General features: G+C 50.2%; 1 protein-coding gene across 1 annotated transcript in view; it reads left to right on the forward strand.

Moving 5' to 3' along the window:
* The window catches only part of TG (thyroglobulin), a 285,189-nt gene that overhangs the window by 155,227 nt on the left and 105,676 nt on the right, over window positions 1-24,286 (forward strand). Inside the window, 5 exon segments of the mRNA NM_001048104.1 lie at window positions 8,138-8,272; window positions 9,952-10,116; window positions 14,194-14,413; window positions 16,441-16,534; window positions 19,565-19,724. Coding sequence (NP_001041569.1) covers window positions 8,138-8,272; window positions 9,952-10,116; window positions 14,194-14,413; window positions 16,441-16,534; window positions 19,565-19,724 — 774 coding nt within the window.

Raw genomic sequence — 24,286 nt, forward strand, 5'->3', positions numbered from 1 at the left:
TCCTTTGGCTAAGCTCTTGAGATGCAAAGGGAAAGATGAAGGCGTGCTTGCTGGAAAGCTAAAATAAAACCAAAAATAGGTATTTGGAGGCTGAACAGAAGTGAATGTGTCTCTAGGTATTTTTCTAGTGTTAAAAATGCCAAAAGAGGCCCAGTAGGGTCTGCTGTAAGTGTAAGGCATTTCTCTCTGGAGAAACACTGGACCAACAGGCGGCTCTGGGCCCATTTTCATCTTTCAACTGATCATAAGGTAGCATGGCTCTCTCTCTCCCTCTCTCTGTTATCAAAAGGACATCTATTTTTTTCTGAGTGCTAACAAGGGCAAGAACAGCTCAGTGTGATGTGGTTCCCACTCGAAAGACAGTGTCTGCTGAGAAATCAGGAAGTCTGACTGTGAGTCCCATCCCATAATGATGGCACATGGGGATCTTCCCACCAGTGAGTACTCATGGCTGTGAAGCTGTGAAAGCAGGACCAGAGAGTCTGTTACATTCTTCTCACGTTCAAGGTCATAGCAGCTTGCTGGTGACTGAAGCACTCTTCCCTTCCTGCTCAAAAAGCTTCCACCGTGCATGTTTGACCCCAGCCAGCCAGCCTGGGCATGGGAACCATCTCCAACATCCCTCACGCTTTCTCCATTTTCTGCACCCAGCTCTTTGATACGTGCCAAGGAGCTGGAAGGAATTCTTTCTCATTCTGATTGCACAAAAAATAGGAAGGATCCTGTGAGCCTTGGGATGCTTTAGAGCTTGCGCTCATCATTATCTTTACTCTTGGTGATTCTTCAGAAAATCCTAAGATCTTTTCACGTTAAAAATGGGTCTGTGATTATTCGAATGTTGGAGAGGTGTTTGCTACTGGTTTGACATTTCTGCACTGGGATGTGCTTCAGAAACACCAGGAAGCACTTTCCCAGTTTTCAAGTGAGAAAAAAAAAAAAAAAGACGACCAGAGCAGAAACTTTGGTTTCTCAGCCAGCCAACCACAGACCTATCTCTCCTGTAGCCGTGTGGGTCTGCAGTCGTGTGTGTGTGTGTCTCGTTGGGGGTTGGACTGGGGTTAAAGCTATTTTTATTGGTTAAAAAAAAAAAAAAAAACAAACCTCTAAGCCTTGAATTCAAAATCCATATTTCCACCTTTAATTGGTATCTGGAAAGAAAGACAGGAAGGGGAGGAAGAGAAGAAAAAAAGAAGAAAAAGAATGAAGCATGATTTCCATGTATTTGAAAATAGTCTAGTGATTTTGGTTTTACTTAGTCTAAGTTAAGCAGGAATACAGTGCTTTCCAGAAGGGAGCAGAAGTACTTCGATATTCTCAGAAGCCGGCCTAGGTCAGGGTTGCAGCCCACGCTGCCCCAGAGTCATAGAGGGACCCACCCTGCCACCCCCCTGGCACCTGCTTCTCGGCTGCCCTCGGCCCTCCCTTTGCTCTGCCCTCACCCACCCTCCACAGCTCTGCGATGCACAGTGCAATACAAGGCTGCAGGGCTGAGCTGGGGTCAAATGCTGACTAGTTGCCCCTTCGCTCTGTGGCCTTGGGCACGTCATTAGGCCTTCTCTGAGACTCGCTTTTCTCCCCTGTAAAATAGGGATAATATTGCTCATCTCTGGAAAGTATCGTAAGATGGAATCAGATCATCTTGCATTTATAAACACGTAATGCCTGCCCACTAGCTGGTGACGCTTGTTGCTGCTATGTGCCATCACAGAGGACAGAGGCCATGTGACATTCCCTGCAGGGCCACTTTTTCCCCTGTGCTAATGGACTAGCAGCATCACTTACCTCCAGGAACATGTTCTCTGTGGCCTTACCACCTGAGCCATGTGATACTTAGCTCTTTATATATGAAAGGGTTGCCCGGACTCCTTCCCACCACCATGAGGGGTGTGGGTAGAGAGTGGGAGAGAGTGCTTTTGGTGCTGGGGCGGAGGGCCCAGGAGGGGAAGACAGCACAGCCCCGACCCTTCCCCCGTGACTGTGAGGAATGCTCTGTGACCTTCCTTCCCTGTGGCTCCATGCCCCCTATCTGAGATAGGGGTCTGGGTGAGAGTGGAGAGCATCCAGGCCCACCCTATAAAAGCAGGGGGCACGATGATGCTGGACACCTAGTGGAAGTGCCCTGCCCACCACAGGTTTGCCTGTTTCCTGGAGGATGCCAGTCGGTGAGCGTGGCCATCAGATTGGGAGGTGACCCCGGCCCTAGTGTGACAGCGGCCTGAGAGGGGCAAGACTGGCAGGAGGGAGACCCATCTGGATCTCAGTTACTGGAGTATCAACAGGTGCAGTGGAATTGGCAAGGCCAGAATCTGGATGGAAAAGAAGGGACGGTTTGCAGAGGGCCCAGGCAGGAAGAAGGAGGACAGGACAAGGTGAGGCCATTGGAGGCCAGGGTTTCTGGGTGGGACATGGTGGTGGCAGGGCAAGGAGGGAAGAACACGGGGGTGGGGATAACAGTAGGACCAGGGGCCATGAGGTTTCATATTGGGTTGTGCTGAGCTCATAAAACCTTGTCTCTATATTCAGCAGCAGGTCTGCTGTGGAAACTGAGGCCCAGCAGCTAGTCAGGCAGGCACACTGTCCAGTTCCACTGTGCCTAGGACCAGATCGAGGACTCAGGGGGCCAGAGGGCAGGGGTGAGGGGCCGATGGGCAGGGCAGCAAGGTGCCCTGGGACCAGGCTGGTGGGGCAAGGGGAGGCAGGCGTGGTGGTGAAGTCAGGGTATCACTGGCTCCTATACCACTTAGGGAGCTCCCCTCAACCCCGACCCCCCAGTACTTGGGTCAGGCTCGGCCTCCATAGCTCTGAGAAAACAGTGACAGTCCTGCCACGAGAAGCCACAGCGAGAGCAGAGGTCGGGGTTTTGGGGGGTGGCTGTGTTCACCAAGCTCTGCGCCCCGTGCCTGCCAGTCCCAGATCACAAGTGACTCGTTTCTGGCTACCACGCCAGGACGGGGAGGAGCTCATGATATTCCCATTTTGCTGATGAGGAAACGGAGGCTCAGAGGGGGTCGCTCAAAGTCGCAGAGCTGCGGGCTGGGGAGCTTGGGATAAACTCCAGGGACTGGCTGCTTCATTACGTAGGGCTCACATATGACCTACGCTCAGGGCCAACCATTCCTTACAGCTCCTTGATGTGTTCACCCATCCTCTGGTTTCAGGCAACTTCAGGGGCAGGCCCATCATCCCCCCACCCCTCCCCGCCGCCTTCTCCCCTGGGGGCTGCAGGATCTCACACAGCCAGAGAGCATGCAGGGCGGTGAGGTCCTGGGTACCCCAGGAGGCATCCGTTCTTACCAGGCCGGACAGTCCTTTTAGAGGTGCCAGCCATCCTCTTCTCTGGTTAGTTCCCCCTCCTGCTCCCCTTTCTCCCTGCTCTGGAGGAAAGGACTGATTTCCCAAGGTCTGACTCAAAGGGACTCAGAGTAAAGGGGGCTGAGGATGTCAGCGGTCATGTGTCATTCAATCGGAGGCATTGTGTTTACGAGAGTGGGACTAAGGGCGGTGTTTAACACAAAGGTGTGATTATTTAAATAATTGAGTTTCTCAGAGTGGTTAAGGAGCTTGCCCAAGGACACGCAGCAGCAGCCTAAGTGAGGTTTGAACCCAGAACGGTCTCTTTTCAGGAGCCTAAGCTGTTTTTCCCATCCATTATGGCCACATCGGAAGAAACCAAAAGGAGTATTTCAGAGGCCATGTAGGGCCATTGTTCTCAACGTGGTCATGTGTCAGAGGTCAGAGTCATCCGGAAAGCTAATAAGGAGCACAGAGGCCTAGGCTCATTGACATGGGGACAGTGCCTGGGCTTTGGAGTCTGTACCAAGTTCTTTGAGCCATTCTGATATTCTCCAGAATTTGAGAATTACTGATGGTAAATAGGAAGGATCCTAAGCATTTTACCCAATTAACTTATTTTTCCAGGCTTCCTCTGTTTTGCTATCAGGCACAGTGTCTGGAATGTAGGGGGAATTGTTGACTGAATGGATAAATACAGAACTAAATCGGTTACTGCAGAGGACTGCCAAGCCAGCCTCACCTGCCCAGGCAGGTCCCTGCTGTACCTGTGCTCTAGATTGGGCCCCGTTACCAAAGGAGCCACATGGAGAAGAGCCTGCCTCTCAACCAGGTCTGTGGGTTCCATTGAGTGAGTTCAGGATCCCGTTGGAAAATAAACACACGCAAATAGCTTTCCTTTACTCCAACAGTAGCCCTTTTAAAAATATAACAGGGGAAAAATATTCCATTCTGTCCTTCGTGACATCAAACATTAAACATAATAAAATCCAAAATCTTTTTCTCAAGTTAGTTTTTGACTTTAAGGCCATTCCAATCAATATCCCAAAGGAGCTTTTAGGAAACTTGATAAGATGGCTCTGAATTTCATCGAGTTGAATAAATAACCCCAAATAACCAAGGAATATTTTATAAAGAGAAATAACATGGGAAGGCTTTTCCCATTTGTTGGTAAAATGTATTACACGGTGACTAGTTTAAGCAGCGGGAGGGTCGAGCTAAAATTTACAAAGAAATGAGTGAAGAACACAAGGTTGGGGCACCTGGGTGGCTCAGTTGGTGAAGTGTCGCCTTCAGCTCTTGGGGTCCTGGGATTGAGCCCCAAGTCGGGCTCTCTGCTCAGTGGGGAGTCTGCTTCTCCCTCTCCCTCTGCTCCTCCCCCTGCTTGTGCAGGCACTTTCTCTCTCTCTTTCTCTGTGTCAGATAAATAAATACATAAAATATTAAAAAAAAAAAAGAAAAAGAAAAGGTTGACAAAATTCACTTATAGAAGTATTTAATTTGATGAACGTGGCATTTCAAATTCCAGGGGAGATGATTTTTTCCAAAGTAAGCGATGCTGGCATTGCAATCTGTCAAATATATTTTAAACCAAAGAGAAAAATGAACGCTAATGAATATGGCACAGAGAGCAGCCCTTGGGCAGGGCCCTGAAAGCAGCTACCACCGCGCTCATCTGGAGAGGAGGGCTGGCAGTGAGGTGGAGCACGGTTTCTGAACCTGAAGGAGCTGGGCTCCAGCCCAGGCACTGACTCTTATCAGCGAAGCCCTCTGGGGCTGTTCCTGGATCTCGTGAATGTTAAATGCACTGGTGCTGCCCGGTTCTTGGCAAATAGTAAAGTCCCTCGAAATGCCACCAAGACCCCCTAGCTTTCCTGCTTCATCATCTTTTGCATTCACAAAGAGCCTGGTCTCAGAATTTGCATGAGCTGCGTGAACCCCAGATGTTGGATTCTGCACAACAGCAGTGGCTGGTCCTGGGTCCCTGCCAGCTGGGGGAAGGGGATAGGAAGAGGGTGTGGCAGAGACTTGGCTCCAGGCCCCGGGATGGCGACAGACGAGCTCTCACTTTGCAGACGAAATTCACCCATCAATTATAGCGCTTTCCCCCAGACATCAAGCTAAGCACGGAGTGCGGCCAAGGCTTCCATTTTAAGACCATAATTGGCAAGTTTGGTCCTAAAACCCCATCATACATCTTCTGTGAAATTGCAGTGTCCCCACCATCTAAAAATACTCAGCTCCGTTTGGTCACGCTGCAGAAATGCCACTTGTACTGACCATGAAAATAGTAATGCGTGGAGGATGCTTAAAGATAATGAAAGCCCAGCGTCTATTGCAGGGAAGCCAGACCCCAAGGTCAGAAAGACGTGGCTCTGGATTCTGAGGACGGCCCCGCCGTTCCAGGACAAGTATGGGTGTTCACCTTCTCTGGCCGGCTCCATCAGAAGTCTGGCAACAGTATTTGGCACTTTCTTTGGATAAAAAACCCCTTTTGTCTTTCTTGTTACTTTCTTTTTTTAATTTTAATTTTTTAAAGATGTTATTTATTTATTTGACACAGAGAGAGAGAGCGTGCACAAATGGGGAGCGGCAGACAGAGGGAGAGGGAGAAGAAGGTTCCCCAGGGAGCCCAAGGCGGGGCTCAATCCCAGGGCGCTGGGATCATGACCTGGGCCGAAGGCAGATGCTTCACGGACTGAGCCACCCAGGCGCCCTTCTTTTTCTTTTCTTTTCTTTTTTTTTTTTTTTTTTCAAATTAAGAAGAAAAAGCACGGTGCTAGGTTGTTTTGCTACTTTATTTGCCATTCTAAATTTAGTGTTCTGGGTGTCAAAGGCAGTTTTGAGATAAAAATGACAGGCTTCCTCATATAGCTAAGAGCATGGTACTGTCCAAGAAAAAGACATCTTCCTACCTGGGGAGAATTTTCCAGAAAGGGCACTCAGCTGTTTAGGAAGCTTGGAGGGGATGAAAGGAGCACTGGCTGGGAACCAAGAGGCCAGGTTCTGTCTCTCTGGCTTGGTCATGGCCAGCTCTGTGTTCTTGGAAAGCCACGTAACCTCTCCCAGCTTCTGACTATGTGTTTGTGGAGGAGGCCTTACAGCCCCTACCCCACCGCTCATTCGGCGCTTGGATCTTGAAGCTCCCTCCATGGGGATCAGATGTAATGACGGTTTGCATTTGACTGAAGACCCTAACACAGTGGAGTGACACCCTTAAAGCACTTAGCTGATGAGTGGCAGCACTTTGTAAACTGTAAAGCACTACACCTACACCAGTGTTCATCCTGCTGCTCTCCTGGCACAAAGGAAATGCTCACAGATATTTGTTAGAAGCATACACTGCTGGGGTCTTCTGAAAAAAAAAAGAAAGAAAGAAAGAAAGAAAGAAAGAAAGAAAGAAAGAAAGAAAGAAAGAAAGAGTAAGTAAATACCTAGATTTTTCTCCAGTAACTCTAAGGATGCACCCACTGAACAGATCATGAAGGTGCCAGGACCAGCACTCTGGGTGATCACACAGGCCTATGACGGGAGGCAGCGTTTTGCCCCCTTTCATGCTCTCTGTGGACAGAGGATGTGCCTGTCCACCTCCACCCATGGTCCCTCCTCAGAGTAGAAGCTCCAGGTCCCTGTTCAGGATACCTCTGTCCTCACAGGGACGCTGGTGCTCTGACAGGACTCTGTACCTGTGCCAAGCTATCTGTCAGGCAGCAGCACCTGGACGTCCCACCCTGTTGGTGGACCAGATGTACAGATTGTGGGAGCAACCCCACTGAGCCAGGAGGGCATGGGCTGGGTGCATGCAAGGACCAAGTTTCATGGTTGCTTCGCCCCCAAAGAATGGCACTCTTGGGGGACGGGTAGGGGGCTGTGGCAAGCCCAGTTAACCTCTCTGTGCTTCATCTCATTCATCTTTAAAGAGGATGTCTTAGCTGCCGTTTTCCTGGAAACAAGCTCAGTGATGGAAATTTGCATGCAGGAAGTTTCATGCGTGGGGGGCTCATGGGAGTGGCCCCTGTAAGGAAGTGCGGGGGTGGGAATGAGCAGGGGGAGAGGTAGGACTTCCAGGCCCAGCAAACCACACGGCCCCGTGGATCCCATGGCGAGCTCTGAAGCGGCGCTGGCCCTGCACCGTTGTCCCGTCTTGAGGCAGGTGGCTCGGCCTTCGCATACCCACATGGACTAGTTTCAAGACACACACTGACCCTGGGAGGGGAAGCATCTCGCCAAGACCACAGGCAGTTCCTGGAGGGGACTTGGCTGGGAGCCTCCAGACACGAGCTTCCCGACACTGGGGAAATGAGAGGCTGGGTCCTGAAAGGAGGCCCAGACAGCACACCACAGCTCCGCTATGGAGGACAGTGGTCTTTTCTCCATCCGAGGCTTGGGGAGGATTCTGGTGTGCTTCGGGAAGCACTCCACACAGCATCACACAACAACCCTGACACATCTGATTATCACTGTCCCTTACCTTCATTCTGATGATTGCCATGTAACGCCTGCATTATGATGCTCGCCTTGCCATTTTTTTTTTTTTTTTAGTCTTTTGAGTTCTGTGAGTTCCTTGAGAGAAACAGCCATGCTTTTGTTATCCTTTGTTTTTTACCTTTCTGTAGGTTTTTTACCTATCTGTAGGCTTGAGCACAGAACATGGCTCATAAAAACTCTTGATAAATCACTGTAAAATGGGAAACTGTTTCAAGGATGAGGTCACATGAGAATGGAGGCTGCAAGGAGGATGCCCTGGTGCTGCTTTCTGAAGGCACCAGGTGGCACCCCCTTGTCTTCATCATCAGAACACAGGTGGAGGCTGTGTGCGACTAATGTCCCCTGCTCTCTCTCCTAGTCACTCTGGGCTCCTGGCAGTCCCTGGCTCCCTCTGCTGTAGTTATTGACTCGTCCATCAGGAACTTTGATGTTGCTCACGTCAGCACTGCCACCACCAATGACTTCTCTGATGCTAGAGACTTCTGTCTGCTGGGTAAGGGAAGTTTCCCACCGCTCCCCAGACCCGGGTAGGGTGGTTGCATTGGGATGGGGCCTCACACAGTGCTACTCAGGATCCTAATCTCAGAAACACCTGGGAGACCCCAAGATGACCTGGAGTGCCAGAGAAGGGAGACCCTGGGTGGGTCCTTCTCTGCACTCTCCTCATCCTCCTGCAGGAACAGCCCATAGTCAAGGTCTCCAATGGGCTAAGCCGGCTGGAAAATGAGCAACATTGAGCCAGATCAGAAGACGAATGATGAGAGGAAGGATCTAAGGGGCTAGTCTGAGACAGAAGAGATGAGCAGAAACTATGACTTATATTATAGATGGGCCATCATGGCGAGGAAGAAATATAGTTGTCCTGGCCAGGCTCTTGGGGCAAAGCTAAGGCTTATGGGTAAAACTCAAATTTCAAGAGACATTTTTCAATGCAATATAAAGAAGCTTCTAATATGCAAAACTGTCCACAGAGGTGTATTTCTTTTAGCGGGTTTCCGGTTACTGGTATTTAAAAAAAGTTTAAAAGTTTAAAAGTTAGATAATGATTTGTTAGAGGTGTTCTACAAAGATTTTAACTTCTGCAAGAGCTTGAGATTGGATAACATTTGTACTCCTCCAATTCTTTAAGTCCATGAATCATTTCACCTTCAAGGTTGGATAGCAATATGCACATATTATAGAAAGGGCCACGTATAGATGTATAGGTTGTGCACTGTACAACTCTGAGTACTGCCATAGCACAGAGTGGGCTATGAATAAGGCCATTACCAAGTTCATAGCTTTCCCAAGTGAATGAGTCAACACCATCTTCACAGCTGTTCTTAGAACCAAAAATCCTGAATGCTTTGAATAATTTAAATTATCTAGTGCAGGACCTGGTACACCTGGGAAAGGACATAATCCCTGGTGGAAAATAGTGGATATAATAGGGGAGCTAGAAAGGGAGCTGAGGCTAAAGAAGAAGGCAAGGGCTGGAACATGGAGAGCCTTGTCGGGTATGACTTAATCCAAGGCCAATGAGAAGGCATGAAGTTGCTTCAAACAAGGGCACGACAAGAGCACATTTGTGAATTAAACTCTCAAAAGCTTGACTTTTGTGTGGAAAATAGATTGATGGGAGAGTTAGGTTCTCTCCAAACACAATTCTAGTCCCAGCTCCTGGCAGTGTCAGGGATGTATAGTAGGTGTTCTGATGAATAAGTAAGTGATTGCATGGATGAATGCATGTATGCATGGCTGGATGAATGTGTGGATGTATAGATGGACTCATGGTTGGATAGATGGATGGATGCATAGATAGATGGATGTGTGGATGCATGGAGAGATGGATAGTTGGATGGATGGATGGATGGATGGATGGATGGATGGATGGAGACATGGATGCATGGATGCATGGAGAAATGGATGGATGGATGGATGGATGGATGGATGGATGGATGGATGGAGACATGGATGCTTGCATGCATGGGTGGATAGAGGGATGAATGCACAGATACATGATTAGTTGGATAGATTGATAGTTGCAGGATTTATAGATGCATGACTAGATGAATGGGTGAGCTGGTGGATGAATAGATGATGCCTGGATTCAAAGATGCATGACTGGATGGATGCATGGCTAAGGTGCCTTCTCTGAAGCCCAAGCCTCATTGTTGTTCTCTTACTCTGTAGAATGTTCCCGTCACCAGGCCTGCCTTGTTACCACTCTGCGAGCCCAACCTGGTGCCGTGAGGTGTGTATTCTATGCCGATGCCCAGATCTGCACACATAGCCTGCAGGCCCAGAACTGCCAACTTCTGCTCCGCGAGGAGGCCACCCACATCTACCGGAAGCTGAGTGAGTCCCAGCCTATGCCTCTGAGGCTCTTCCAGAGAGCCTGGATATAGCTGGAAGGGACTATCCAAGTGTGTGGTGACTTGCGGGCAGTGGCTTTTGAGGTTCTTAAGGAAAAATCGGCCAAAGTTCTCTTGGGTTAGGTGACATTCATTTGAGAGTGACTAAAGGAAGGTGAAAACCCTACTTCTAAGCTAGAGCTTCTCTATGCCACTTTTATTCATTTATTTGAGTTATGGAAGCCATTTGAACCTTTGAGTTTCTTAGTAAAATAATTAAATAGGCTATTTTTTATTACCATTTTAGTTTAGAAAATTCTGTCCCCTACCTTATCTCAATTGGTCCTCCCTCCAGTCCTGTGAGGTAGCCACATAAGGAGGGTTTTATCCCCAGCTTAGAGATTGAGAGACTCTGGCCCAGAGAAGTTACTTCTTTGATTTTGCCCAGCCAATGATGACAGAATGGGAGCTTGGAGGCAGGTCTCCTATCTCTAGATGCAATCCACTTGCACAAAACCACATCATCTAACTACAATATCATGGTCACCGTGGAGAGGGCAGCTGCTCTCGGATCCGTTTTATTTGACCACATTCAGGAAGGCGTTGTTATGTTTCAGATGTTGTGTTAGGTGCCGGGGAGACAGGAATGAAACCAGCCAGAGGAGAACAAAATAGAAATCCATCACTAAGTGAAACCGGTACAACCCGTATAATTTGGGGCCTGAGAGCTGGAGGACTGGGGGAAGCCGTTCCCCTGTTAGACATGCTTAGGAGATGAAATTAGTGACTTTTGAAATGTTGCCTACTTCAGCCATCTTATCTTCTAGAACACAAGAGGTGGGCCCTTTCTCTGTAAAGGGCCAAATAAATATTTTAGACTCTATGTATCAGTTACAACTGCTCATTTTTGCCACTCTGGCAAGGAAGCAACCACAGAAGATACAAAAATCAGTGGGTATGGTTGGGTGCCAATAACATTTTATTCACAAAACCAGGGAGCAGTTGGATTTGGTCCCACTGGCCTTAGAGTGCAGGTATCCCCAGGCCTATCTTGATCCAGTGGTATCCTCCTCTTGTGCCCCCTCCTCCACCTCAGCCTTTAGACCGTAAGAGTGCTCCCCAGGACTGGGGATGCTTTGATTCCTGTATGCTGTGGTCTCCGGCCTACAATCCCAAGTCTCATCTTGATGTAGACATTTATATTATTTGGTCAAGTTGGATTTCAGTAGGACATTGCCCCCATCGTGTAGCTGATCTGCATGGTAATCCTGCTGAGGACAGATGCCTGGCCTTGGGGTTTAGTTTCCATTAAAAACAAAAGAAATAAACTGTTTCTCTCTTAGTTCTGTGTAACTCCAGGTCAGTGTGAAAGGCTTGCCTCCGACTGAAGATGTGTGCCCATGTGTAGGTGCATGGACACGGTCTGCATCTTGTGTACACACATGGCTACTGATCATTTCCTTCACTTATGTAGTCATGTGGCCTAAATGTAGGGCAAACCCATGATTTTCTGGAAAACATTTCAAAAGGGAGGACTGCACATTTTCCCTGTGTTGGATCTCATTCAGTCTGGGATTCGTTGGGCAGCCTCTGGAGGGAGGGCTGAACACCAAACACCACTGTCCGTGGGAAAGCAGGCTTGCATTCCTTCAAAATTCTTTAGCATTTGTAATTTTTGCGTCTTTGCTCCCTCTTTCAGAGGGTGCCATGTTCACGAAATGTGGCTCCTTTCCCTGTGGAGCAGAGGGACAGAGTCCGAAGGTTCTGGCCCTTTAGCACCCGCGGTCCTGAATACTTACTTGCCCGAGGTCCTGTGATTTACTACTGAAGCAGGAAATCTTGTGAGAAGGAACTGTGGGCTGAGATCAGCTGTGACTTGTGACTGAGGCCAGATTAGAACATGCGACTCTTTCCTTCCATGCTGGGTTCTAACTAGCACTGCAGGTTTTTTTGCAACAGAGAGTTTTCTTCACTATTTCCAACCTTCCTTCTTTCCTTTCTCTCTCCCTTCCTTCCTTCCTTCCTTCCTTCCTTCCTTCCTTCCTTCCTTCCTTCCTTCCTTCCTTCCTTCTTTCTTTTCTTTCTTTCCTTTTCTTTTCTTTTTTCTTTTTTTCTTTTTTTCTTTTTCTTCATTTCTGAACCTTCCCTGTATCTCTCCCTTCCTCCCTCCCTTCCATTCATTCATTCATTCACTCACATGTTGAGCCCCTACCACGTGTAGGCACTGGGCTTGGAGCATCACAGGTACCCTGTATTTAGCCCCAACATGTCTGTGCTGTAGGGCCTGCTACCCTTCCTGTTTCATAGGAGGAAATTAAGCATCTGAAGAATTAGGAAGTTTCCTCCAAAGTAGCTGGGGCATAAGGTAAAACACAGGCCTGCTTGCCTCCCGGGATTGTGCATTGGTTCCTCCCCATGATGCTCCTCAGTGGTCTGGGAGTCCTAAGCCCACACCATCCCCAGCGTACTCAGGCCTCATACTGTTGACATCCAGGGCCAGATGCTTCTTTGCTGTGGGGCCTGTGCTCTTTATTGTGGGATGTTTAGCAGCATACCTGGCCTCTACTCACTAGATGTCAGTAGCTAGCATCTCTTGCAACCCTGATGACAACCAAAACTGTCTCTGGACATTATCAAATGTCCCCTGGGATCAGAATCACCTCCAGTTGAACCACTGCATTGCACCAAATTTGAGGAATGGGTGGACTTCTGCGTGTCCATCTGCCTTTTCTCCTGTACTCCTGGTTTGTGCTCATGTGCATAGGAGATGTACACAGAGCTGCAGAGCAAGTGGCAGAGCTCTTGCAGCCAACAGTGGAGCCGAGCAAACCAAACACACCTGCAGGAAATGGTAGGTGCCACCCCCCCCACACACACACACAGGCAGAGAGAGAGAGAGAGAGCAAGCTTGAGAAAGAGAGAGAACATCTCTTCACCAGCATTCAGTGTTTCCTTTGTGCAGGGCCCTGAACACTGTGGGCAATCAGACGTAGGCCAGTTCCAAATCCCTGAAAATGGTACCTGGCATGGAGCCAGGGTCCCAACAACAGTTGATTGACTCAATCACTGAATGGAAGAAAATGTGATCCAGGAGATAAGAAACTGCAACTGCAGAGAGAGAGAGAGAGAGAGAGAGAGAGAGCCTGATGCATGTGGTGATTAGCATTACAAGGATGGGATGGGAGGTTTTGGAGGCAGAGCAGCCCAGGCAGGCTGGCAGGTGGCACAAGCTTTGCAAGCTTTGGCTTAACAGGCTAGATGGAACCAGGTGGGGTGTGAAGAAAAAGAGGGAGGGCATTGAGGGGAGGGTCAGGGGCTCCAAGCTGGCCCTTGACCCATGTGAATAGGCCATGGCCTCAGTCGGGGTACAGAAACCTTTTGAATCTGACACTTGGAAGTCCTGGCGGCTACTCACCCTTGGCCCTTAAATCTGTTTTCTTAGCCAGCGATACACAAGCACAGGCTCACAGCTCTTCCACTGCAATTCGGGAATCCCAGAGTTTTAAGACTTTGAAAAAAAAATTTTTTGTCAGTTTGCAGCACACTTATTTGGTGCAAAATCTGACCTCAAGTGACTGAAGAAATCATATTCATCTCTGTTAGTATGAATGATTCATACCTTACCTTATCAGTAGCCAGAAGTTAGCAATGTGTTTGATGGTGGGGCCTGACTCCAGACCCTCCGGGGGCATTGGCTGAGCATCGCACTTTCTGTGCTCCTCTGTGGTTTTAAACGTCCAAGTACTTTTGAATGAAGCTCACATCTAGCCCCCGAGTGATGAGTAAGGGGTCCCAGGCCTGGGTTAGGCCCTGCCTAGCCTATAGCTGGGAAGAAATCAGTGAGGCAGCACACGTACAGAAGGGATTAGTGCCATGCTCTGTGGACATTCAGTGCCTGCTAAACATCAGCTGTATTTGCTATTAATTGTTTTTTCACATTGAAAAGTAATCTGGCTCGACTTGGGTTTCTGGGGTCTGAATGAACTACTGATGTTTTTAAGGTGCAGAAAGCAGTCTTTTGTTTGAACAGAGTACCCACTGTTGTCTGTTCCCCTCTCCCCTGTGGACCCCTTCCCCACAGACATCCCTCTGCTCAGCTTTGGGACATCTGTACCTTCTGTGACCATCACGCCCCATGGCCAGCTGCTGGGCAGGTCCCAGGCCATCCAGGTGGGCACCTCGTGGAAGCAAGTGGATCAGTTCCTGGGAGTTCCATATGCCACCCCACCCCTGGCAGAGAGCCGCTTCCGGGCGCCAGAGCCCTTGAACTGGACAGGGTCCTGGGATGCCACCAAGCCACGGTGAGGATCTAGTGAATCATATTAGTGAATGCCCAGAGAATTCCTCTCCCATTCGAATCTGTCAGAGTGAGACTTGGTAGCAGGGCAGTGAGTTTCAGTGTGAGTAGCGAGTGGGGGTGGGCAGCAAATTGCTTAAGGTGGCATTAAGTGCTCTAACAGATGAACCCCTCCGAATATCATTACCTTGCCCCTATAAAGTGCATTTAGTGATAGAGGCGTCGATGTGTTTCTGCTCCATGCGGTGATTCGGGGACCCAGGCTCTGTAGGCTCCTCCTTCTTCAGCATGAACATTCCTTGACTTTGAATCCAGGAAAGAGACACTTTGGAAGGGTCTACATGGGAGACCTCTATGGGCCATGGCTGCAGGTAGCTTGGGTGCCTATGTGACATGCACCGGTTTGACAGTAGCTGGAAGTCAGCCTCCTGGCCACAGCTGACTTTGATGGGGCTGAGAAATACAGCAGACAGAGAAAGGCACCTGAGCTAATGGAAAACATTGTATTTATTTACTTTTTTTAAAGGCTTTATTTATTTATTTGAAACAGCAAGTAAGCAAGAGAGCATGAGCAAGGTGGAGGAGGAGCAGAGGGAGAAGGAGAAGCAGATCCCCGCTGAACAGGGAGCTGGATGCAGGACTAGATCCTAGGACTCTGGGATCATGACCCGAGCTGAAGGCAGACACTTCACTGACTGAGCCACCCAGGCACCCCAGAAAAACATTTTAAAAGGACTTTGCCCCCCCCCCACGAAGGAACAATATTAAAAGGAGCCTTTAAAAAGAAGGAAAAACAGGGATCCCTGGGTGGCGCAGCGGTTTGGGCACCTGCCTTTGGCCCAGGGCATGATCCTGGAGACCCGGGATCGAATCCCACGTCGGGCTTCCGGTGCATGGAGCCTGCTTCTCCCTCTGCCTGTGTCTCTGCCTCTCTCTCTCTCTCTCTCTCTCTCTCTCTGTGACTATCATAAATAAATAAAAATTTAAAAAAAATAAAAAAATAAAAAGAAGGAAAAATATTCAAATTCTATCTTCCTCCCTCATCAACCATGTTCCATTTCACTTTCCCCTCCCATGGCATACACCACTTTAAACAATTGACACTTTGGAGATTTTACCATTTTTCTGACCAGTGTGTGTTCACAGTACCCAGGGAAAGGGCATCATTCTCCAATCTCTCCCCTTCCCAGCTTTGACAGACCCCTCTGGCTCCTGAGGCAGCTGCACCTGCGCTGTCCCTCGCCACCCATGATTGACTGGTAGGCAGGTCCACAGCCCGGGACCAGAAAGAGTGAAGGCCTGGGAGCTCTTCAATACTCCAGGCAAGGGGCATCAGAGTCTTGAATGCAGGCAGTGATGAGAAAGTTAAGAAAGCCACTGTAGGTCTCCAGCATGGAGACACTAGAGGAATAAACGTGCCCTAATCAGAGTGCTTTAGCATGTGGGGCAGAGCCATGTGACAGGTGGGGCTCTGAGTGCAGCACAGTTAAAGAACTTGCCTTCTCAGAGTCTAGCACAAATGAGGCTCGGGGAACATGTAAAGTCACCCCTGGAGCAGGTACCATCATGCTGCCACTGGGCGTGTCCCAGTTGTGGTGATGTGGTCTCAGCTCTTGTGCCCGGACACACTCTGCCTGGCACACCTGGACTCTGTACTGATGCAGAAAGCAGGTCTGACTCCACAGGCAGCAGTGGGGCTGTACATGTGGAGCAAGGAAGGGTCAAGTTCCCCAGCAACATGCACCTTCCCCTTCTCTGTCTTGAGCATCCTTTCTCTGAGTTAGCACCTTGTCCCTGGAAGAGTTCCTCCATGGCCTGTGGCAGAGAGGGTGGGGGGCATCCTGCCCTTCCTTCCACGTCCTCACCACTCCCTCTACCCATTGTCCAAAGCTGCTAATAGCTGCAGAGCTATTGGGCCACTGGGCCTTTGGATGGGGCAGTGGGTCCTGGCCATTGGGTGGTGGGCAAGAGGGGAGGATGAGGCATGCGTCCTTGATGGTTGCCCCAGAAGTCATGAGTCTGTATCCCCAGGGCCAGCTGCTGGCAGCCAGGCACTAGAACGCTCGAGTCTCCTGGGGTCGATGAAGACTGCTTATATCTTAATGTGTTTGTCCCTCAGAACGTGGTAAGTTCTGAAGCCCTTGATCGTCTGCCCTGCAAACTGCCCTGTTAGAAAACTGCACCTGTCCCGAGAGCTGCCGAATCACTCCTCTCCTCCATGGCCTGCTTAGCTTTTGCTCCCCCAGCACTGTCTTCACTGGTTCTTGACCTTGTGAAAGCCTCAGGGGACAAGAGTAAGCGGAGGGTCCTCCTGGTTTCTACCTGCCCTCCCTCAACCTCCCCACATCCTCAGGCCTCCCCAATAGGGCACACTTATCCTGCTTCAGTTCTCTAAGCAATATACATAAAGGGCTTGTGTTGGGATGTGCTGCCCCAGATGGGACAGAGAGGTGAAGCAAACAGACTTGCTGTGCCCAGGGAGTTATATTTTTAGGGGACAGAGCAGAAACAGAGACACAATCAAGTCCTGAACAACTGTGATGTTGATGAGACCCTGAGGAGAAATCCAAAGGTGGGGATGCAGTGAGAGGAGGTGTTGGGTGGTGGTTGGGGGTTGCCGCTTGAACAAGGCAGGAGAAGGGAATTGTGAGGCCGGTGGTGGGTGAGGGGCAGTGATTCAAGGTCTCTGAGAGGGTGACAGAATCCCAGCTGGGGGGGGGCAGAGCCTGATGGCAGCCCATCTGTCAATGTGGATACCAACCGTTGTCCTTGAAAGACCCTCAGAAAGACCCCTGGGGGGTGTTTCCACATGGACTCCTATTTGGGGGCTGTTCCAGAGGGTGAGCTTTGGGGCTGTAACCCTGAAAGATTATGCCCTGTTTTGAAGGCTGAATCTGCCTAAGTAGCAGCTATGATCTTCATGTTCCATGTTTGAGTTTCTTGTTTGGCAGGAAAGGGTCAGAGGGCACGAGAGAAAAAGGAAGTGATGAGTTTTAGGAAACACGAGTTTGTAAGGATGCCAGCCTGGTGTCAATAGAGGTTATGGTACCAGGACCATGCCACAGCTTCCTGGTCCCCTAGCCAACATCAGTGAGAATCCACTGCACTTTGAACATTTGACCTCAGCAAGCTGGTCTGATTGAGCTGGGTCTCAAGGCACCCCCTAGATCTGAAGGCTCTCATAGATGGTACTACTATGAGCATGGAGCCTAGAGTGAGGGAGACCATGAGTCCCCTCTGCCCAGCACTGGTCACCCTATACCTACCATGTTGGATTAAGGTCTGCTTACCAAACTGGTCTGTCACTGACCACTGCCTCTCTGGTCTGGAGAAGGTAATCATGTCATCTGTGCTTCACTTACTGGTTCTGAAAGTGGGAGAGAAATAGCATCTAGTTCATAAAGTTCTTGTAAGAGTTACATAAAACACTGCGGAAACCAATGAGTCAATAGATGGCTGGTGGGGGCCAGAAGAATGACCATGAGTAGGACAGAGGGACACCTCATGAAATGAGGGGCACTCCACCTGGAAGTGATGGGAGACCTGGAGCCCATCGCTTGGAGCTAGTCAGTCTTCCAACACCCTAGTTCTGGCCTCTAGTTTATTCTGGATGATGGTCTGTTTCCTCCTTGGTGAGTCCCTTCAGTTTGCCCACATGCCTGAAACCCATCCTGGTGATATAGAGCTACTCGTCTCTAACCTAAGAGACCCAGTGTCACAGATGAAAGAGCCTAGGAGAGTGTGCTGGGAGGGAGGCTGAGGATGGAACTGTGGGAAGGTGCCTTCCTCTTTGTACATGTTTTAAAATGTTTTTCACCACTCTGAGCTCCTGTGTTCACGTCTGTGGAACAGAAGGGCTTACAGCCATTAGACCATCTAACTGTGGGGTGGAAGCTCTAATGAGACATCCAAGGTGAGCACACTTGGCACAGCATCCATCAGGGTGGGTCCTCAGCCAGTGTTTGCTGTTGGTGAGGAAGGCATGCGTGTCGGAGCCCATGGCACATGGATGGACCTGTCACAGCCCAGACAGGACTGAGTGAGCAAGACACACCTGGGGCGCTGCATACGTCACGGCCTGGAGTCAGTGTTGAGCCCCCAGATGGAACATTATATTCTAACAGTGTGTTCTAATTATATTCTTATAAAAGGGTCAGCTTGGGTTTCAAGTCTGCTTTGCCACGTCCTAGCTGTGTGGTTGTAGACAGGCTATTCCAGACCGCCAGGACCTGGCTTCCTCATCTGTAAAGTGGGAATGATAATAATAGGCCTAGCTCTTGGATCTGGTTGAGGACCGAATGGGTAACACACGTGAATGCTGAGCATGACACTTTGCTCTCATTCCATGCACAATAAAAGGTAGCTCTGTGTTGCCAAGGTGGGGTCTCAGGCATGTGGCCAAAATGAAAGGACTCACCAAGGAGGACCCAGACAGTCTTCCAGAATAAACTAAGGCCAGAACTGGGGTGTTGGAGGACCACGTATCTCCAAGTGACGGGCTCCAGGTCTGCACTGGGCTCCCATTTCTGCCACCTGTGCACTTTGCAATGTGAGCACAGCACCCAGTTGGGAGCCAGACCTTAATCCAGCATCACAGGTATGCGATGATCATCCACCTTCTCCCCCTCAACTTCCTTACCTGTGACATCAGGCTTGTTCATGTGCTAGGTCTGCTCTAATAGAGTACCACTGACTGGGAGGTACAAACAACTGAAATATAATTTTTCAAGATTCTGAAGACCAGAGGCCCAAGATCCAGGGGTCATCAGGGTTGGCTTCTTCTGAGGCTGCTCTCCTTGGCCCATGGATGGTCATCTTTTCCTCCCTCTGTCCCCATATGATATCCTCTCTGCATGGGTCTCCGTCTAAATTTCCCCTTCTTCTGAAGATACCAGTCATATTGGATTAGGGCCCACAGGCTTAGTCACCTCCTTATAGGACCCTCTTCAACTACAATCACATTCTGGGGTCATCGAGTCAGGGATTCAATTTGAGGAGGACACGGTTCAGCCTGTAAATGGGCCAGGGTGTGCCTACATGGCAGACCTGACAGGGAGTCGTGGGTAGGCTAAGAATCTGGCACCTTCTTGGGAAAGGTGCTCTGGTGGGTGAGAAGGGGCCAACCCTCAGCCTCATCTTTCTCCACTTGCCACAGGCCCCCAATGCATCTGTGCTCGTGTTCTTCCACAATACCCTAGAGGGCAGGGGCAGTGAAGGACCGCTGGCCATCGATGGTTCCTACCTGGCTGCCATTGGCAACCTCATTGTTGTCACTGCTGGCTACCGAGTGGGCATCTTCGGCTTCCTGAGTTCTGGTGAGTCGCTGGCATGACTGGGGATTGTGGACTCTTGGAGCTGAGGGTCTCTGTGTTCAACCCCTTTTTCCTAAGCCCCATGCTTTCATGGCCCCAAGTCCTCCTCGAGCCCAACAGGGCACTCGGTGGGATGTCCCGCATGCCCAAGAGACCCTCCAGCGATGTCGACCCCCATGTGTGAGAGTAATAGTTGCTGTTGATCGATCTTACTGGGGGCTGAAGCTGTTCTGAGTACATGATGTGTTTTATCTTATAGTGTGTGTGTGTGTGTGTGTGTGTGTGTGTGTGTGTATACTGAGACCTCAGAAGGTTAGACACTTGCTAACATCAATAGTCAGGAAAGAGCAGAGCCAGGATTTACCCCTGGGGTTGACTTGCCCTAGAGAATGGTAGGAATGGATTATCCGTCCTGGGCCCATAGGGATGCCAGTTGACCCCACATGAGGGCTGCATCAGTGATGCTTCTCGTTTCTTCTTTAATCCCAGCCTCACTTGTGAACATCAGTCTGTCCCCTATCCAGTCACAGGACTGTTTGTCACCCTGGTCACATCCTCCACCTTTGCCAGAAGAGCCCAGGGCAAAATTGAGGCCTGGAGAGTCCTATCGTGCTCCATGCATGCTTTTTTTTTTTTTTTTCCATGTCCAGCCCCTGACAGCGGTAGGGCACTTGTCAAACAGCCTATAGACACTCAGGTCTGGGAACCTGCAGAACCAAGGGCCAGCTCCGCTATTCATTGTCTGTGACCTTGGATGAAACCCTTCATGACTGACTCTCAGTTTTCTCCTCTATAAAATGGGAATAATTTTACCCAACTCCCGCAGGTTACGTGAGAGGCTCCAGTGAGGTCGGATGTGTTTGAAAGGGCTTCAGATCCTGGAGGGGGCCCTCCAGGTAGGCACACAACTTCATCTCTGTTCTCTGAGGATCTCACTTAAGACCCCAGTGCCTGACCTGCTGAGTCAGGATGGGCAGGTGGAAGGTAACATGGTGAGAATGATGGACTCATCTAGAATGTGCATGAGTGGGTAGGCATCCAGCATGGGCAGAAACTCTGGAGTGCTGCGTGCACTATGTGGCATGAGGCCTTGGCTGCCATGAAGAAGATTCTAGGCCTGCACAACCACTGTAAAGCAGACACCAAGTTAAGGCCAAATACGACCAGATGCCAATGAGGGAGATGTGCATGATAAACAGATTGCAGATTTTCCTTCGGAGCGAGCAGGGTCAGCTGCTGGAGCACTACAACCCTACCTGAGTTTTCTTTTCTCTTTCCCAACAACATGGGACTGACAATGATTTGGTAAGTCAGCAGCTCCAGTCTCTGGAGAGGCAGGAGAAGCTCAGAACATGGTCAGGTGGCGCTTGCCGTAGACATGGCCAACTCCTTGGCTCAGAGCCTCTCCAGACAGAGGAGAGCTTATTTCCATATGTCACCCATGTCTGAGGGGTTGGGGGGGGGGGTTCATGGTGTGTAATCTTATTGAGAATTTGTGTGCTTTGGGGAAGGCAAACTCCTTTCTGCTGCTGGTGGAGGCAGTGTCAGGAGAGGCAAAGGAAATTTCTAGAACCTCCAGCCCTTCTCATTCCTAACCTGAAATGCTGCCCATTCATTGTGCTTCGAGCAAACCTGTCAGCGAGAGGGGAGGAAGGTTACCCTCAAGAGTGTCAGCCTTAAAAAAAAAAAAAAAAGAAAAGAAAAAAGAGTGCCAGCCTTCCCCAGACATTTCTCCTGGGTCACCTCACCTCATTCTCATGGCGGCTTGGTGAGGCCAGTGCCAAGTGGCTGTTTTGCAGGTGAATCAGCGACACTCGGGGAGACCAAGGAGCTCCATGCCCTGATTAGGAGTGCATTCAGGGGCTTAAATCCTGTCGGTCAAACAGCAAGGAGAAAATATTGTGGCTTGTGCCCTTGGATGTTTAGAAATGCCCTTCGGATCCCCTATTGTTCTGTGTACAGAGCGGGATGGTTTTTCTTTGCTTTATTTGCTAGGCTTCCTAGCTTCCCCCACATCCCTGGGCTTTTACCTGCCTTAATTGAGCCTTAATTGAGCCTCCTTGCAATTCCACGAGGAGAGGGGAGCAATGTATCCCCGTGGAGACACCGAGACACAAGATGCTAGGATGCAAACACAGCCCTCCTGACTGCAGAGCCCACCGGCCTGCCACAGCGCATCCCCTGACAAGGCTCCACTGAGAAGAGCTGCTGCACAGAGGATGTGGGCCCTGGGGGATGGTCAGGAAGGGGAAGGTCATGGGTGTGTGAGTCTGTAACCCCCCAGTAAATTTGTGACACATGCACACCAGCCCCTTTATCATTTAACAAATATATGACAGATTTTACCATTTAGAGTGGTTTGAAGGTTATAGAATAATTGAGCAGAAAGTATAGAGGGTTCCCATAGACTCCCCCCCACCTCAGTTTCCCCTACTCTTGACACCGTGTGTGATGTGGCACCTCTGTTACAATCGGGGGCAACAATGATAGGTTATTATTGACTAAAGTCCCACAGTTTCCAGGAGGGTTCACTCTTTGTGTTGTACATTCTATGGTTTCCATTAAGTGTGTAATGACATGTGTCCAACATTGTGTCATACGGTTTCGCTGCACCTGTTCGTCTTTTCCTCTTCCATTTTTTTATTAAAGATTTTTTGAATTTTATTTTATTCATGAGAGACACACAGAGAGAGGCAGAGACATAAGCAAGGGAGAAGCGGGTTCCCTGAGGGGAGCCTGATGAGGGACTCGATCCTAGGACCCCGGGTTCATGACCTAAGCTGAAGGCAGGCGCTCAATCACTGAGCCACCCAGGTGTCCCTCCTTTGCCATTTTCAACAGTTGGACACTGCAGTTCAGAACACAGTTCTGGAAAGAGACAGGCTACTCTGAGCACCGGCCAGAGCCCACTGTACTGCAGGGCACGCAGGTTTTGCATCAAAGCAGAACAGGCTCTGAGGGCCCGAGGGGCTCTGGGCAGTTCCTTCCCTGCATCCGCTCACATGCCGTGCATCTCTCAGGTGACACTAAGACACGTGGGCCAGTGACGGGGGAAAGCATGTGGAAGGCCCGTGGAACCTCGCTAGGACCCAGCAGGGGCTCACAGGGGTTAATGCCCCTTTTCTCTCCCTGGACGGGGCTCCTTCAGAGCATGGCTGGGTCGTGGTCATGACCCGACCCTGCATGTGGCCAGAAGCTGGCACAGAGCTGCCCCTGGACCACAGCGGTGGCAACAGCCCCTGGAATTGGCTGTGTCTGGCTGAGAAGTCTCTGCACCCTTGCTCCCGTGATCTGCGTGGGTGGCATCTGCTGTCGGAGCTCACAGGGAAGTGGTCCTCTAAGAGCTCCAGACTCCAGAGGCATCTTTCCAAAAGGAATGGGGGGATGAAAACAGAAGCTCATGCCAGTCCTGTGGCTGATGAGACAAATTTGTGTTCCCTGGAGGGGAAAGGGGAGCCCTGGTTCCTGGTGATCTGAGCAGTTGGAAAGAAAGTGATGGGGTTGGTGATGGGCCAGGGGAGGCCATTTCCGTAGCCTGGATCCTGCCTGGGGACAGAGCCCAGGGAGCACAGGGCACAGGGACTATTCTGTCTCTGGCACAGCTGTGCAAGGAGGGGAACAGGGGCATGTGGCAGGCAGGCTCAGGGCAGTGGGTGGGTCAGCCCGGAGGCCTGCTGTAGAGTGTGGGGGCAGAGGAGAGGGTCTGGCCAGGGACTCAGATGGAAGGCCAGGCATGCCTCATCTTCCCTGGGGTATTCTGAGGCCTTCAGGGAGGGTCTGCTACCCTTCAACCAGAATAGGCACAGAGTCCTGTCTCAGCGGCTGCTCCTCCCCAAGCGCAATTGCTGCTACCAAAGCCAAGGCACACACCGCAAGGGGCATCTGGGAGATAATGCCCAGATCCCCTAAATCTGTTTCATTTTATTCAAGGAAGACTAAACAATTTCTCTAGTGCTTTGTGCCAGGCCCTGTTCTGTTTCCTTTCAAGATTAACTAATCAAATCATCCTAACAACCCAAAGAGATAAGTATGGTTATCATTTCCATTTTACAGACCAGGGAAAATCAAGTTGCATTAAGTAACCTGTACGGGGCCCCACAGTGCTCGTAGGGCTGCACCCAGCTGGTCTGACTCCATAACCTGTGTGCTCGGCCACCTCCCCTGCTGCCTCTTATTGACGGCCACCAAGACCGGGTGAGGGACCGCTGTCAGCCCAGAATTGCACCAGGGAGCTTCAGAGGGATAGTTGAAGACATCGAGTGAGCAATCGAGCACCAGTCAGAGAATGGGAACAGCTGGATGTTTGCTGGGGTGGTTCTGACCGGAGCGGCAGGATGGTAGAAATGGTGGGGCAGGGCAGGGCCGCTGGGGGAGGTGGACAGGGGTGGACACCTGCTCACATCTGTCTCCCGCTGGACTCTGTGTGCAGCCAGCAGGGAGCGCCTGTCCTGTGTCATGCCCCAGGGGCAAGGCACAGCTCCTGTGTGTGTCAGGATGGAGCTGGGAGGTCCCAGGAGGTTTTGGGGGCTCGGTCACAGCCAGGCAGCAGAGGACAAATGTGGCCA

The sequence above is a fragment of the Canis lupus genome, chromosome 13 (assembly GCF_011100685.1).
Source record: "Canis lupus familiaris isolate Mischka breed German Shepherd chromosome 13, alternate assembly UU_Cfam_GSD_1.0, whole genome shotgun sequence".
NCBI lineage: Eukaryota > Metazoa > Chordata > Mammalia > Carnivora > Canidae > Canis > Canis lupus.